This window comes from Agelaius tricolor, unplaced genomic scaffold (assembly GCF_023055355.1).
Source record: "Agelaius tricolor isolate 1412-34295 unplaced genomic scaffold, bAgeTri1.0.p SCAF_161, whole genome shotgun sequence".
NCBI classification, from domain to species: Eukaryota; Metazoa; Chordata; class Aves; order Passeriformes; family Icteridae; genus Agelaius; species Agelaius tricolor.
Genome location: NW_027269421.1, coordinates 89,022 through 105,991, shown reverse-complemented (window position 1 = coordinate 105,991; position 16,970 = coordinate 89,022). Strand labels below are relative to the sequence as shown.

General features: G+C 66.4%; 1 protein-coding gene across 1 annotated transcript; it reads left to right on the top strand.

Moving 5' to 3' along the window:
- The first annotated feature begins 3,308 nt into the window (after nt 1-3,308).
- On the top strand, nt 3,309-14,630 carry NECTIN4 (nectin cell adhesion molecule 4). Its single transcript, XM_071420780.1, has 9 exons — nt 3,309-3,372; nt 6,379-6,729; nt 7,562-7,852; nt 9,231-9,345; nt 10,669-10,832; nt 12,096-12,243; nt 12,857-12,935; nt 13,516-13,650; nt 14,358-14,630. The coding sequence occupies exons 1-9, from the start codon at nt 3,309-3,311 to the stop codon at nt 14,628-14,630; spliced, it is 1,620 nt and encodes a 539-aa protein (XP_071276881.1).
- The last annotated feature ends 2,340 nt before the right edge of the window (nt 14,631-16,970 follow it).

The window sequence follows — 16,970 nt, the reverse complement described above, 5'->3', positions numbered from 1 at the left end:
ACGTCCCCACCCCTGGGGTGTCCCCACTGTCCCCCAGCCATGCCAACCCCAGCGCTGTCCCCCACGGGTGTCCCCAGCGTCCCCCGGAGGTGTCACCCCCCCTACAGGGTGGAACTGGGGGGGGGCCCATCCCTGTCCCCAACGTCCCCACCCCTGTCCCTGGCGCTGCCACCCCCAGAGCTGTCCCCGCAGTGTCCCTCAGATATGGCAGCCGGGGGTGTCACCCGCGTGTCCCCGCGGTGTCCCCACGCCGTGTCCCCGTCCCCCCCCAGCGCTCCTGGAGGCCACCCGGGCGCTGCTGCTGCTCTCGGTCGTCGCCGCGGCCGCGGGGCTCGTCCTGGGGCTGCCCCTGGGGCCCGGCGGGGCCGGCGGGAGCGGGAACGAGCGGCCGGGGCCACCCTGCTGCTGGCAGGTGCGTGGGGACACCGGGGACATCGGGGGACACCGGGGACACGGGGGGACATGGGGGACATGGGGGCTGGGGACTGTCCCCATAGGGGCTGGGCTGGGCTGGGCGGGATGGGGATTTGGGGACATCGGGGCTGTCCCTGTCCCTGCTGGGAGTGTCACCCCGTGCCCTGAGCTGTGCCCTGTCCCCTGTCCCTGCTGGGAGTGTCACCCGTGCCCTGAGCTGTCCCCTGTCCCTGCTGGGTGGGAATTTGGGGATCATCAGTGTCCCAAACTGTCCCCTGTCCCTGCTCTATTGTCACTCCCGTCCCTGTCCCCTGTCCCTGCTTTGCTGTCCCTGCCCTGAGCTGTCCCCTGTCCCTGTTCTTTTGTCACTCCTGTCCTTGCTGTCCCCTGTCCCTGCTGTCCCCATCCCGAACTGTCCCCTGTCCCTGCTCTGTTGTCGTTCCTGTCCCTGTCCCCTGTCCCCGCTGCCCCCTGTCCCCCGTCCCTGCTGTCCCTGTCCCTATCCTCACCGTCCCTGTCTCCACTGTCCCTGCTGTCCCTGTCCCTGCCCCCGCTGTCCCCGCTGTCCCCCGCTGTCCCTGCTGTCCCTGTCCCCACTGTCCCTGACCCCCCCGGTGTCCCAGGGCTGCTGGCGCTCCTGGGGCTCGGGCTGGGCTCTGGGGGGGCCCTGGCCCTGCTGGCCCCCCCCGCAGCTCCTGGAGCTTCTCCTGGTCCTTCATCCTGGCCTGGGTGGCGGCGGCGCTGCTGGGCTCGGCCGGTACCGGGAGCGGCACCGGGAACCGGGAACGGGAACCGGGGAATGGGGAGGGGAAATGGGAACGGGGGAGGGAACGGGAACGGGCAGGGAACGGAAACGGGAGGGGGAAACGGGAATAGGAGAGGAACGGGAACAGGAACGGGGCGGGGTGGGGGCACCGGGAAGGGGGCGGGGAACGGGACAGGGGGGGGAAAACGGGAACGGGGGGGGGAAATGGGAATGGGGGGAACGAGAACGGGAACGGGAAACGAGCCGGGAATGGAAGGGAGGGGAACGGGAACGGGGGAACGGGGATTTGGGGGTGTCACGGTAACGGGCGGGGGGGGTCAGGGGAATTGGGGGGAGCACGGGAACGGGGGGGGAAACGGGAATGGAGGGGGCACGGGAAGGGGAAAACGGGATCGGGAGGGAACGGGAACGGGGCGGGGGAAACGGGGAGCTGGGTGGGGGGAAAACGGGAACGGGGGGGACACCGGAACGGGGAGGGGAGAACGGGACTGGGAGGGAACGGGAACAGGGGGGCAGAACGGGGATTTGGGGGGTCACGGTAACGGGGGGGGTCCATCCCTGCCCTGCCCTGTGCCCAGGCTCTGCAAAGGGTGGGATTTCGGCCCCCCACATCTTTTGGGGTTCCCAAATCCCCTCCTCACCCCCCTTAACCCCTCCTTTTCCCCCCCCCCCAAGGGATTTTCCACATTTGCTCCGCTTCCAAGGACCCGTCCCCGGAGAGCTCCGAAGCTGGGGGGTCCTGAGGGGGGGGGGGGTCCCTGTTTCCCTCCCCCAATTTTGGGGTCCCCCGGATGTGCTCAGCTGGGTCTGGCCTCTGCTGATCCCCCTCCGTTCCTGTTCCCTGTTTTTGCCCAAATTTCCCAATTTTTGCTGTGCCAATAAACGCCAGCCCCCCTCCAGCTCCCCGTGGGTTTCCTTGGGGGAAATTCGGGGATCCCAAAACTTCTTTTGGGGGCGTCGGTGACGGCCCCAGGTGTGGGAAGGAACTGGGATATGCTGGGGGGAGGAATGGGAAGGATTGGGGGGGGTACTGGGAGGGGACGGGGATGGACTGGGGGGGATACGAGGGGCGCTGGGAGGTGCATGGGGGGGCACTGGGAGCACTGGGAATGCCATGGGGGGTTACTGGGTGGACTGGGAGGGAGCACTGGGAGGTCCGTGGAGCGCACTGGGAGTACTGGGGATGCCATGGAGGGGTCACTGGGAGCACTGGGGATGCCATGGGGGGGTCACTGGGGGCACTGGGAGGTCCATGGAGATGTCACTGGGAGCACTGGGAGGTCCATGGAGGGCACTGGGAGCATTGGGAGGGAGGACTGGGAGGTCCGTGGAGCGCACTGGGAGTACTGGGGGCACTGGAAGGTCCTTGGAGATGTCACTGGGAGCACTGGGGGTGCCATGGAGGGTACTGGGGGCACTGGAAGGTCCGTGGAGATGGCACTGGGAGCACTGGGGGTGCCATGGAGGGTACTAGGGGCACTGGGAGGTCCATGGAGGGTACTGGGGGCACTGGGAGGTCCATGGAGGGTACTGGGGGCACTGGGAGGTCCATGGAGGGTACTGGGGGCACTGGGAGGTCCATGGAGGGTACTGGGGGCACTGGGAGGTCCATGGAGGGTACTGGGGGCACTGGCGGCACCGGGAGCGCTCCCGGCCTCGCCGCTCCCCCCGCCGGGTGTGGCCCCACCGCTCCCCCCGCGGCCATCGCCGCTTTAAGGCCGCGCCCTGGGCCCCGCCCCCGGCCGGACCTGCCGGACCGGTCCGCCCCGCCCGGCCCCGCCCCTCTCTGCCCCGCCCCTCCATGCCCCGCCCCCTGAACCCCGCCCCGCCCCGCCCCTGCCCCGGTACCGTCCCGCAGCTGAGCAGCACCGGCCCCTCCGCCGCCACCGGCCCGGCTCGGCCCGATCGGCCCCGGTCCCGCCCGGTCCGGCCCGGCTCAGCCCGGAGCCCCTCGGTGCCTCCCGGTGCTTCCCGGTGGCTCCCGGTGCTTCCCGGTACTGCCCGGAGGGAGCCGCCGAGGCTGTGCCCGGTTGTCCCGGCGCTGTCCCGGCGGTGCCGGTGGGGCCCGCTCCGGTCCGGATGGTGCTGCCCGGGCCCCGAGCCGCGCCGTGAGCCCGGAGCGCTCCGCATGGAGCCCCGCGGGATGCCCGGGGCGCCCGTGCTCCTGCTCGGCTTCCTGCTCGCCGTGACCGGTAAGGGCCACGGGACACCGGGACTGGCACCGGGATAAGGACCGGGATAAGGACCGGGAGCGGCTGTCCCGGCTGCGAGTCGGGCCGGGGGCGGGAGCGGCTCCCCCGGTTCTCCCCGACCGGCACCGAGGCTCGGGGGTACCGGGGCCAGCCCGGAGCTCCCGGAGGGGCCGAACCGGGACCGGGATCGGGGGGGACGGGAGCGGGGATCCCATGGAGCGGGGGTTGGGGTGAAACCGGGAGCGGCGGGGGCGCGCGCGGGTGTGCGCGCACAGGCGCGTGTGCAGGTGCGCGCGTGTGTGTGTGTGTGTGTGTACGTGGGAGCGCTCGCGTGTGCACCTGCGGCCCCGCGTGTCCGTCTGTCCGTGCTGCGCGTGTCCGTGTGTCCGTGGTGGGGAGGCGGGGGAGGACGATGATGATGATGATGGAAGGGGGGGGGTGTACGGGGGGGGCGGACGGCGCCGCGGGCGCTTCACACGCGTGTGCGCGCACACACCTGCGCGCGTGCCCGTGCGTGCGCACCTGCGCCTCTGCGTGGGCTCCGCTCCCCCCCCCCGGGCACGCGGACCCGTTTGGGGACACCCTGGGTGGAAGCTGGGGGGGGTGGGGGACAAACCGTGGGAACGGCGACACCACCGGGATGCCCCGGGGGGGGGTCCCCGCTCTGCCCCGCCCCCCCTCCCCCGCCGTGCCTCAGTTTCCCCTCTGGACCCGTGGGAACAGGCTGGGGACCACCGAAAGGTGCTGAGCCCCCCCCACCCCGACCCACGCAGGATCCGCACCCCACGGGAGACTCGGCGGGGTCCCCGCGCCCGCCCTGGAGCCCTGCGGGGGCGTGGGGCGCACACGCGTGTGCAAGGGGTTCCCACGAGTGTGCAAGGGTTCCCACGCGCGTGCGAGCGATTCTTTTGGATTTTTGGGGTGGGAAAGGGGGGGGGTCCCTTCCACGCGTGCCCCCCACTCCCCAATCCCGGGGTGCGGGCACAGGGGGTGCCCCCGCACGTGCGCGCGCGTCCCCGTGGGAAAAAAAAAAACCCGCCCCGAGCGCCTCCCCCCCCCTTCCCCCCACGCGGGGCTCGACCCCCGTGGGAATTTGGGATTTGGGGGACCCCCCCCCCTTCCTCACCCCCGCCCCCGGGACCCCCCGGTGGCCGCTGCCGGGGCTGTTTTTGGGCCCCCCCCCCCCCCCCCCCCGCCCGCCCCGTTTTGAGCGCGGCCGGGGCGTGGGGGCCGCGGGGCCGGTTCTGCCGGTTCCCCGCGCCCGTTCCCACGCGCTCGGGCCCCGCTGGGTGGGGACGCCCCGAGGGGGGGGGAACCTCCCCAGGGAACCCCAGAACGGCCCCGCGGCCGCCGCGACCCCCGCGGGACCCCCCCGGAGCCATCCCGGGACCCCCGGTTGGGCTCTGCGAGAGCGGCGGCGCTCGGGGGAAACTGAGGCACGTGGTGGTGGTGGTGGGGAGGGAGGGGGGGCTGCGGGGTGGTTAATGAAAGGGTTAATGAGTCGGGGGTCCTGAGGGGGGGTTTAGGGGGGTGGGGGGGGCATTTTGGGGAGCCCCCGGGGGGCTCGGCGGGGGCGGCAGCGCGGGATCCGTCCCGGCCGGTTGGGCTGGACGGGCCGGCCCGGCCGCTTCTGGCGGCGGCGGCGGGGCGGGACACGCCCCCCAAGGCCGCGGGACACGCCCCCCTCCCCTCCCGGACACGCCCCCTCCCCAAAAATGTACCCCCAAAAATGCACCCCCGACCCCCCCCAAGGAGACCCCCGAGTCCTGCACCCCAAACTTGAGTCTAAAGGCACCTAATGAGCCCCAAATCCCGCACCCCAAATTCTCAACCACAATCCCGCACCCCATATCCCGCATCCCAAAACTGCACCCCACATTCTGTGCCCCAAATTCTCCACCCCAAACCTGCCCCCCAAAACCTCAGCCAGTCCCCAAAACTGCACCCCAAAAATGCACCTCAAATCCCGCATCCCAAATTCTCAACCACAAACCTCCCCCCCAAAAACCTCAGCGAGTCCCCAAAACCGCACCCTAAAACTGCACCCCCAAAAATGAACCTTAAACCCCCCCACCGATCAGACCCCCAGATCCTGAACCCCAAAACTGTCCCAAAACCCTAAGGCAGCACCCGCACCCCAAACCTGCAGATCAAATCTGCACCCCCAATCTCGACCCCAAAGCCCAGCCAGCCCCTGAACCTGAACCCCAAATCCTGCAGGTACGCCCAGGTGTGCCCAGATGTGCCCTGAGCCTTGTGCAGGGGTGCCCATGTGTGTGTGAGTGTGCCCAGGTGTGCCTGAGCCCTGTGCAGGTGTGCCCAGCTGTGCCCAGGTGTTGCTCTCACACACCTGGAATCAGCCCAGGTGCCCACAGGTGGTGGCACAGGGCCCACGCTGAGGTCCCCGTGTGTCCCTGCAGGTGGAGGTGCCACATCTCTGTCCCCCTGCACATCCCCGTGCTCCTCGGTGCCACACCGGGTGACACAGGTGTCACACTCAGGTGTCACTCAGGTGTCCCCCCCATGTCCCTGCAGGTGGGGGCTGCGAGGAGGTGCCTGTACCCACAGACAGGTGTCACCACAGGTGTCCCAGGTGTCACTGAGTTGTCCCACTCAGGTGTCAGTCAGGTGTCCCTGTGTCCCGCAGGCAGTGGCTGCATGGAGGTGCCTGTACCCACACTCAGGTGTCCTCCAGGTGTCCCAGGTGCCACACTCAGGTGTCCCCCCGTGTCCCCGCAGGCGGTGGCCGTGTGGAGGTGCCTGTACCCACACTCAGGTGTCACAGGTGGTGTCACACACAGGTGTCACACACAGGTGTCACAGGTGGTGTCACTCAGGTGTCCCCGGGTGTCACTCAGGTGTCCCCGTGTCCCTGCAGGTGGTGGCTGCGTGGAGGTGCCTGTACCCACACTCAGGTGTCACACACAGGTGTCACACACAGGTGTCACAGGTGTCACTCAGGTGTCCCCAGGTGTCACTCAGCTGTCCCCCCGTGTGTCCCCACAGGCGGTGGCCGCGTGGAGGTGCCGCGCAGCGTGACGGCGGTGCTGGGGCAGGACGTGGTGCTGCCGTGCCGGTACCGGGCGCAGGAGCAGGAGCAGGTGGTGCAGGTGACGTGGCTGAAGCGCGGCGGCGCGGGCGCGGCGCCCGCCGAGGTGGCCGTGCTGAACCCGCAGCACGGCGAGCACGTGCAGGAGCCCTTCGTGGGCCGCGTCCTGCGCCACGGGCACGGCGACCTCGGCGACGGCGCCATCGTCCTGCGCAACGCCGTGCAGGGCGACGAGGGCGACTACGAGTGCCACCTGATCACCTTCCCCATGGGCAACTTCGAGGGGCGCCTCACGCTCAGGGTGCTCGGTGAGCGGGGGACAGGGGCACGGGGAGCGTGGGACACAGGGGACACGTGGGACACAGGGGACGTGGGGGATATGGGGGGCACAGGGGACGTGGGACAGGGATGGGGGCACAAGGGGTGTGGGGAACGTGGGGAGCACAGGGGACATGGGGTACATGGGACAGGGATGTGGGGCACAGGGGGTGTGGGACAGGGGTGGGGGGCAGAGGGGACATCGGGTACGTGGGATGTGGGGCACATGGGGCAAGGGACATGGGGCACAGGGGACATGGGGATGAAAAGGCACAGGGGACATATGGGACACAGGGGACATGGGACAGAGGACGTGGGACATGTGGGGCACAGGGCACATGGAGGGTATGAGGGGCACAGGGACATGGGGCATGTGGAACGGGGGACATGGGACATGTGGGACACGTGGGACATGTGGGACAAGAGATGTGGGGCACATGGGACATATGGGACACGGGGGACATGGGACAGGGATGTGGGGCACAGGGGACATGGGGGGCCCAGGGGACATGGGACACATAGGGCACATGGGACTGGGGATGTGGGGCATGGAGGGTGAGGAACGTGGGCTATGGGACATTGGGTACATGGGACAGGGGACATGGGACACAGGGGTATGGGGAGCATGTGGGACATGGGACACAGGGGACATGGGGCACATGGAAGGCAGAGGGGACACCATGGGCATGGTGGATTGGGGAATTTTGGGCACTGGGGACACAACGATGCCACGTGGACACCCCACACGCCACCAACACCCCAAGCCCCCGATAAACCCCCAACATCCCACCGCTCCCCTAACCACCCCGTCCCCCCCATCAGTGCCACCGCTGCCCATCCTGAACCCGGGCCCGCCGCTGGAGGAGGGCCAGGGCCGGACGCTGGCGGCCTCGTGCACGGCCGAGGGCAGCCCGGTGCCCTCGGTGCGCTGGGAGACCGAGGTGCGCGGCACCAACGCCACGCGGCGCTCGGCCCACGCGCGCTCCGCCTCCGTCACCAGCGAGTTCTTCCTGGTGCCCGGGCGCAGCATGAACGGCAAGAGCCTCACCTGCGTGGTGGCGCACCCCGGCCTGCGCCATGAGAAGAGGATCACGCACCAGCTCAGCGTCGCCTGTGCGCCAGCGGGCAGTGATGGGGGCTGGGGGGTGACGGGGGCATTGGGGGTGATGGCAGCATGGGGGACAGGGAGGGTGTTGGGGACATGGGGGACATGGCGGGTGTTGGGGACATGGGGGGTGTGGGGGACATGGAGGTGTTGGGGACATGGAGGGTGTTGGGGACATGGAGGGTGTTGGGGACATGGGGGGTGTTGGGGACATGGAGGGTGTTGGGGGCATGGGGGGTGTTGGGGGCATGGGGGACATGGTGGGTGTTGGGGGCATGGAGGGTGTTGGGGACATGGGGGACATGGTGGGTGTTGGGGGCATGGAGGGTGTTGGGGACATGGGGGACATGGTGGGTGTTGGGGGCATGGAGGGTGTTGGGGACATGGGGGGTGTTGGGGACATGGGGGACATGGTGGGTGTTGGGGGCACAGAGGATAATGGGGAGTGTGGGAGGTATTTGGGACATGGAGGGCATTGGGGGCATTGGGGATGTGGAGAGCTCTGGGGACATGGTGGGGCATTGGGGACATGGCGGTTGACAGGGGACATGGAGGGTGTTGGGGACATTGGGGGTAATGGGGGACATGGGGGGGTGTTGGGGATGTGGGAGGTGTTGGGGACATGGGGGGCACTGGGGACATGGGAGGTGTTGGGAACATGGGGGTTGACAGGGAAGATGGAGAGTGTTGGGGACATGGGGAGTGTAGAGATCTCTGGGGACATGGGGGACATGGAGGGTGTTGGGGGCACTGGGGACATGAGGGTTGACAAGGGACATGGACGGTGTTGGGGACATGGACGGCATTGAGGACATGGGGTGTGATGGGCGTTGGGGACATGGAAGGAGTTGGGAACATGGAGAGCGCTGGGGACATGATGGGCATTGGGGACAGGGGGAGCACTGGGGACCTGGGGGACATGGAGGGTGTTGGGGACATGGAGGGCATGGGGGACATGGGGGACATGGGGGACATGGAGAGTGTTGGGGACACGATGGGCACTGGGGACATGGAGAGCCTTGAGGGACATGGAGGCATTGGGGACATTGAGAGGTGTGGAGGACATTGGGGACACTGGAGGGTGTTGGGGACATCCTGGGCACCACGGGACATTGAGGACATGGAAATCTGGGGACATTGGAGACTCTGGGGACACTGGGGGCCCTGGGCAGGTGGAGGCTGTTGGGGACATGGGGCACACAGGTGACATTGGCAGTGTGAGGACACAGGTGACACTGGGCGATGGTGTCAAGGAGGACCTTGGGGACACGGAGGGTGGGACATTGGGCATGGGGAGGATGAGGGACACAGGGGGACACCGTGGCCGTGGGGGGCACGGCAGGGCCGTGGGACCTTGTCCCCTGACTGTCCCCTCGGTGTCCCCAGACCTGTCGGACGCGTCGGTGCTGGGCCACACGGCCGAGTGGCAGGAGGGGATGGAGGGGGCGGCGCTGACCTGCCTGGGGGACGGCAACCCCCCCCCGACGTACAACTGGACACGGTGAGGCCCCTGTCCCCCCCTGTCCCCCCCTGTCACCCCCTGTCCCCCCCTGTGTCACCCCAGGGCACCCCCTGTCACCCCCTGCCACCTCCCCATGGCCCCCTGCCCTGGGTCCCCTTGCCTGTGTCCCCCTGTGTCCCCAGCAGGGTCTGGAGCAGGTTCGTGTCCCTGTGGTGTCCTTGTGGTGTCCCCTGCCCCAGCTCTGTCCCCACTGTGTCCCCCTGACCGTGTCCCTGCCTGTGTCTGTGTCCCATGGCCCTGCTGTGTCCCCGCTGCCTGTGCTGGTGTTCTCCCTGTCCCCTATGTCCCTGCTGTGTCCCTCCTGTCCCTGCCATGTCCCTGCCATGTCCCTGTTGTGTCACCCCTGTCCTTTTCGTGTCCCCCTGTCCCTGCCATCTCCCCGTGCCCATGTCCCTGCCACGTCCTTGATGTGTCACCCTTGTCCCTTCCATGTCCCCCTGTCCCTGCTGTGTCCCCCTGTCCCTTCCATGTCCCCCTGTCCCTGCTGTGTCCCCCTGTCCCTGCCACATACCCTGTCGCTGCCATCTCCCTGTGCCCTTGTCCCTGTTGTGTCCCCTTGTCCCTTCCACATCCCCCTGTCACATCCACTGTCCCTGCTGTGTCCCCCTGTCCCTGTCACATCCCCCTGTCCCTGTCACATCCCCCTGTCCCTGTCACATCCCCTTGTCACGTCCCTGTCCCACCTCCCCACCCCCAGTCCTGCCCCTGCCCGTGCCATTCCGGTGCCGGTGCCGCCGTGGCTGGGCCTGGCAGTGCCGCGTGCCCGGGCAGGCCCCGGCTGGGCGGCACCCGTGGGAACCGGCACGGCGGCTTTGATGGCACCGATGGCACCGGCACCGCCCGGGCAGGCCGGGGCTGTCACCGGGGAGTGTCACCGGGGGGTGTCACCAGGGGCAGTCACCAGGGCTGTCACCGAGGGGTGTCACTGGGAGATGCCACTGGGGGGTGTCACCAAGGGCTGTCACCAGAGGGTGTCACTGGGGTTGTTGCCAGGGGCTGACACCAGGGCAGTCACCAAGGGTTGTCACCAGGAGATGCCACCAGGGGCTGTCACTGGGGCTGTCACTGGGACTGTCACCGGGGCTGTCACCGGGAGGGATCAGTGGGGGCTGTCACCAGGGCTGTCACTGGGTGCTGTCACCAGGGCTGTTATGGGAGCTGTGACCGGAGCTGACACTGGGGCTGACACCAGGGCTGACACCGGGGATTGTCACTATGGTTGTCACCGGGGTTGTCACCGGGGCTGTCATGGGGAGATGTCACCGTGGCTGTCGTGGGGCTGACACCGAGCTGTCCCCGCAGGGTGGACGCGCCGCTGCCCGCGGGTGTCAGGGTCAAGGGGGACACGCTGCTGTTCCAGCGGCCGCTGGCCGTGGCCGATGCTGGTGACTACGTGTGCCGAGTGTCCAACCGAGTGGCTGCCAAGGAGGCCCGGGCCAACGTCAGCATCCGGGGACGCGCCACAGGTGGGGACAGGGACAGGGGGCTTGGTTTCTGCATCTCTCTGTATGTCCATCTGTCTGTTTATCTGACCATCCATCCATCCATCCATCCATCCATCCATCCATCCATCCTCCATCCATCCATCCATCCATCCATCCGTCCATCCATCCACCCATCCCTCTGTCCACTCATCTGTTCATCCATTCATTCACTCATCCACCCGTCTGTCCCTCCTTCCTCCGCTCCTCCCATCCTGTGCCCATCCCACCAAGGTCCATCCCTCTTCCACGCCCGTCCACTCATCGTGTGCTCATCCAGCCCAGCTTTACTCACTGCCTGCTCACACCTGCCCTTCCATCTCCTCATCCGCCCTTCCGTCCACTCATCCGTCCTTCTGTCCCCTCACCTGCCCTGCTGTCCACTCCTCCACCCTTCCGTCCACTCATCCACACTTCTGTCCACTCATCCACGCTTCTGTCCACTCATCAGCCTTTCTGTCCACTCCTCTGTCCTTCTGTCCACTCATCAGCCTTTCTGTCCACTCATCAGCCTTTCTGTCCACTCCTCCACCCTTCTGTCCACTCCTTCATCCTTCTGTCCACTCACCCACCCTGCCGTTCCCTCACCCGCCCTGCTGTCCACTCATCTGTCCTTCCATCCCCTCATCCATCCTTCTGTCCACTCCTTCATCCTTCCGTCCACTCCTCCACCCTTCTGTCCACTCACCCATCTGGTCATGCCTCCAGATTTGGGCTTATCCATCCATCCATCCATCCATCCATCCATCCATCCATCCATCCATCCATCCATCCATCCATCCATCCGTCCATCCATCTGTCCATCCTCTGACACCTCTCACTGTCCATCCCCACCCACTGGTCACCCACCCACCTGCTGTCCATGGGCTTGTCCATCTGTCCATCATCCCGCCCCTGGATGTCTTTGTCCGTCCATCTGTCCATCCATCTGCCCATCCACAGACTTGTCCATCCATATGGTCTCCCCAACTTGGTGTGTTCCCCCTGACCCTCTCTGAGGTCTGCTCTCTCTTTGGGGTGTCCCTCTGACTGTTTTTGGGGTGTCCCCCCACTTTAGGGTGTGTCCCCCTGACCCTTTTTGAGGTCTCCTTCATCTTTGGGATGTCCTCTGACCCCTTGGAGGTATCTCCTGTCTTTGTGGTGTCCCCCTGGCCCTCTTTGAGGTCTCCCTCTGTTTGGGGTGTCCCCTGACCCCTGTGAGGTGTCCCCCCGTTTCGGGGTGCCCCTGACCCTTGTGGGTGCCTGCAGAGGACACGGTGCGCCGCGTGGATCTGGTGTCAGCCTCGGTGGTGGTGGTCGGGGTCATCGCCGCCGTCCTGCTCTGCGTCCTCGTCATCGTCGTGGTGGTCATGACCCTGTACCACAAACGCAAGACACAGCGCATCTCCGAGAAGTAGTAAGGGAGGGGACAGGGGACATGGGGACACGGGGCGGGGGACACAGGTACATGGAGAGACATGGGGACACAGGGGACATGGATGGGCATAGGGGACATGGTGGGACATGGGGACACAGGGGACATGGTGGGACATGGTAGGTATGAGGGTGTATGGGGACAGGGGGACATGAGGGACATGGGGATCATAGGGGACATGGAGGGACACGAGGACATGGGGGGGACACTGTGGGACATGGGGACACAGGTGACATGGGGACATGGATGGACATGGGGTACATTGGGGGACATGGGAGGACACTGGGGGACACAGGTACGTGGAGGGATGTGGGAACATGAGGGACCTGGGGACATGGGGGATGTGGGGGACAGGGTGGACACAAGGACATGGAAGACGCAGGGGGACACGATGGGGACATGATGGGGACACGATGGGGACATGGGATAGACACAGAGGACATGGCAGGACATGAGGGACATGGGGGACAGAGCGGGACAAGGGAGGACATGGACACAGCCACAAGGGGACATGGGAGGAGACGGGGGGACACAGAAGGAGACCCAGCAGGACCTGTGGGCACACGGGGGTGCTGAGTGTCCCCTGTGTCCCCAGCGAGGAGGAGCTGACGCTGACCCGGGAAAATTCCATCCGGAGGCTCCACTCCAGCCACAGCAGCGACCCCCGGGCACAGGTGGGGACACAGAAATGGGGGGGACCGGGGGGGGCTTGGGGTGGGGGGTTTGGGGGCTCGGAGTGCCCAAGGAAGGGGGGCTTGGGTTGGGCTGTGGGGTGTCCATGGAATGTCCTTGGGGTGTCCTTGGGGTGTCCATAGAATGTCCATAGGGTGTCCTTGTGTTGTCTATGGGGTCAAACTTTGGGGTATCCATGGGGTGTCCATGGAATGTTCATGGGATCAGACTTTGGGGCGTCCATGGAATGTTCATGGGGTCAGGCTTTGGGATGTCCCTGAGGTGTCCATGGGGTGTCCATTGGGCATTCATGGGTTCAGACTTTGCGATATCCATGGGGTCTCCATGGAATCAAACTGAGGGATCCATGGGGTATCCATGGGGTGTCCTTGGTGTGTCCATGGGGTCAGACTTTGGGTTGTCCATAGTGTGTCCATGGGGTGTCCAGGGGTGTCCTTTGGGGTGTCCATGGGGTCAGACTTTGGTGTGTCCATGGGGTGTCCATGGGGTCAGACTTTGGGTTGTCCGTGGGGTGTCCGTGGGGTGTCCGGGGTGTCCTGGGCGCTGACCAGCCTGTCCCAGCTGGAGGAGACGCTGCAGCTGCGGACGGAGAGTCGCCAGGGCAGCCTGCGAGGGGACAGCCTGCGAGGGGACAGCCTGAGGGGGGACAGCCTGAGGGGGGACAGCCTGCGTGGCACCAGCATCTGCTCCGCCATGGTGAGACACGGGGGACACCAGGGGACACGGGGTCACCGTGTTCCTGGGAATGTCCCTGGCCCCAGTGACACTCCTGGCCCCAGTGGCACCCATGTCCCCCACAGTGATGTCCCCATGGTGCCCAAATCACCTGCCCCCCCCGCAGTGTCCCCACTGATGTCCCTGTCCATGTCCTTGTTCTGATCATGTCCCCATGGTGGCCATGTCCCCATTGATCCCTGTGTCCCCATGGTGGCCATGTCCCTGGTGGCACCCATGTTCCCAGCAGTGTCTGTGTCCTCTCATGGTGGCCATGTCCCCAGCAGTGCCATGTCCCCATCAGTGCCCATGTCCCCATGGTCCCCATTGGTCCCCATGGTTCCAATGTCCCCATTGGTCCCCATCAGTGCCCATGGGGACATCCCAATGGTCCCTGTGTCTCCATCAATGCCATGTCCCCATGTCCCCACGGTGTCCATGTCCCCACAGTGCCCATGTCCCCATTGGTACCCGTAGTTCCAATGTCCCCATGGTCCCCATGTCCCCACAATGCCCACATCCCCATTGGTCCCCATGTCCCCATGGTCCCCATGTCCCCACAGTGCCCATGTCCCCATTTGTCCCCATATCCCCACAGTGCCCATGTCCCCATTGGTCCCCACGTCCCCACCAAAATCCACCCCATGCCCAGTGGCACCCCTGACGCGTCCCTTGTCCCTTGTCCCCAGAGCGAGGAGCCCGAGGGCCGCAGTTACTCCACGCTCTCCACGGTGCGGGAGATCGAGACGCAGACCGACGTCCCCGTCGTTGTCCCCGCTGTCCCCGCGGTGCCGCCGCCGCCCGGCGGGAAGGAGCCCAAGGAGGAGGAAGAGGAGGGTGGGGGCGGCGGGGGGGACCCCATCAAGGCGGCCATGACGCACTTTGTGCAGGAGAACGGGATGCTGCAGGCCAAGCCCAGCTCCAACGGCATCTACATCAACGGCCGCGGCCACCTGGTGTGAGCCGGGCCCCGGGAGGACACCTGGGGACACCTGGGGACGCCTGGGGACAGCCAGCCTCCCCTGTGCCCACTCGGCTCTGTCCCCTCTGCTACGGTCCCCAAGTGTCACCTCCCTGCTGCTGTGGGGTCAAGATGGACTCTGGTCCCCAAGTGTCACCTTCCTGCTGCTGTGGGGCTGGGGACAAGGACAATGCCCCAGGACTGTGTCACCTCCCTGCTGGTGTGGGGTCAAGGATGGATTTCAGTCCCCGGGTGTCACCTCCCTGCTGGTGTGGGGTCAAGATGGACACTGGTCCTTGGTGTCACCTGCCTGCTGGTGTGGGGCTGGGGACAAGGACAGTGCCCCAGGACTGTGTCACCTCCCTGCTGGTGTGGGGACAGGGACAGTGCCCCAGAACTGTCACCTGCCTGCTGGTGTGGGGCTGGGGACAAGGACAGTGCCCCAGGACTGTGTCACCTCCCTGCTGGTGTGGGGACAGGGACAGTGCCCCAGAACTGTCACCTCCCTGCTGGTGTGGGGCTGGGGACAAGGACAGTGCCCCAGGACTGGCTGCGGTCCCCAGGTGTCACCTCCCTGCTGGCACATGGAGCTGGGGACACCACCAAGCCCCAGGACATTCTTCAGTCCCCAGGTGTCACCTTGGGGACACCACCGAGCTCAAGGACATTCTCCGGTCCCCAAGTGCCACCTCCCCGCTTCAGAGATGGACTCTGGTCCCCAAGTGTCACCTCCCTGCCATCACAGGCTTGGGGACGAGCCCCAGGAGAAGCTCCTGTCCCCAGGTGTCCCCTCCCTGCTGGTGTGGGGTCAGGGATGGACTCTGGTCCCCAGGTGCCATCTCCGTGCTGTCACAGGACTGGGGACAAGCTTCTGTCCCCAGGTGCCACCTCCCTGCTGTCACAGCCTTGGGGACACCACCGAGCCCCAGGACAAGCTCCTGTCCCCAGGTGCCACCAACCATGGGCTGGGGACACTTGTGGTGACACCAGGGAGCCCCCTGTCCCCCCAAACCCCGCCCCCCCGGGCTGTGGTGGCACTGGGGACAGCCGTGTCCCCTCCCATGGGGTGGTGGCACTGGGGACAGCCGTGTCCCCCCTCCCATGGTGTGGTGGCACTGGGGACAGCCGTGTCCCCTCTCCCATGGTGTGGTGGCACTGGGGACAGCCGTGTCCCCTTTCCCATGGGGTGGTGGCACTGGGGACAGCCGTGTCCCCTTTCCCATGCGGTGGTGGCACTGGGGACAGCCGTGTCCCCTTTCCTATGGGGTGGTGGCACTGGGGACAGCCGTGTCCCCTTTCCCATGGGGTGGTGGCACTGGGGACAGCCGTGTCCCCTCCCATGTTGTGGTGGCACTGGGGACAGCCGTGTCCCCTCTCCCTGGGCTGGGTGGCACTGGGGACAGCCGTGTCCCCTTTACCATGGGGTGGTGGCACTGGGGACAGCCGTGTCCCCTCTCCCGGGTGGGGGAGGGGCTGTACAGCCGTGTATAGACCCTGTAAATAAAGGACCCGCGGGACTGGGACCTGTGTGTGACACCTTGGGGACATTGGGGGGACACCAAGACACGCGGGTGACACGGTAACACACAGGTGACGTGGGTGACACGGGGATGGCACGGGTGACACAGTGACATGGGGGTGACACCGAGACGCGGGTGACACAGGTAATGTGGGTGACATGGAGGTGACATGGGAGTGACACTGAGAGATGCGGGTGACACGGTAACGCACAGGTGACACGGAGATGGCATGGGTGACATTGAGACATGGGGGTGACATTGAGACACACAGGTGACATGGGGGTGACACAGTGACCTGGGGGTGACACTGAGACACGCGGGTGACACGGGGGTGAGACAGGTGGCACACAGGTGACACTGAGACATGGAGGTGACATGCAGTTGGCACAGTGACACGCAGGTGGTATATGGGTGACACAGGTAACGCAGGGGTGACATGGGCGTGACACGGGGTGACACTGGGGGTGGCCTGGTGGGGTGGCTGGGGTGGGGCTGGGGTTGCAGGTGAGCTGGGGGGGGTGGCAGGGGAGTGTGCAAGGGGGCGTGCAAGGATGTCCCCAGGTGTGCCCAGATGTCCCCAGGTGTGTCCCCAGGTGTGGTCAAATGCACCCAGATGTGCCCGAGTGATTCCAGGTGTGTCTTGCACATTGGCCTGTCCCTGTCCCCAGGGCGCGTCCCTTGCACACTCAGGTGTCCCCAGGCCTGTCCGTCGCACACTCAGGTGTCCCTCGCACACTCAGGTGTCCCCAGGCCTGCCCCTCACACACTCAGGTGTCCCCAGGCCTGTCCCTCGCACACTCGGGTGTCCCCAGGCCTGTCCC

Excerpts from the sequence above, each read along its gene's own strand:
- NECTIN4 (XM_071420780.1), top strand. The coding sequence starts at position 3,309 with ATGGAGCCCCGCGGGATGCCCGGGGCGCCCGTGCTCCTGCTCGGCTTC. Across the intron at positions 10,833-12,095 it reads CATCCGGGGACGCGCCACAG|AGGACACGGTGCGCCGCGTG; the intron begins GTGGGGACAGGG and ends GGGTGCCTGCAG. Across the intron at positions 13,651-14,357 it reads CCAGCATCTGCTCCGCCATG|AGCGAGGAGCCCGAGGGCCG; the intron begins GTGAGACACGGG and ends CCTTGTCCCCAG.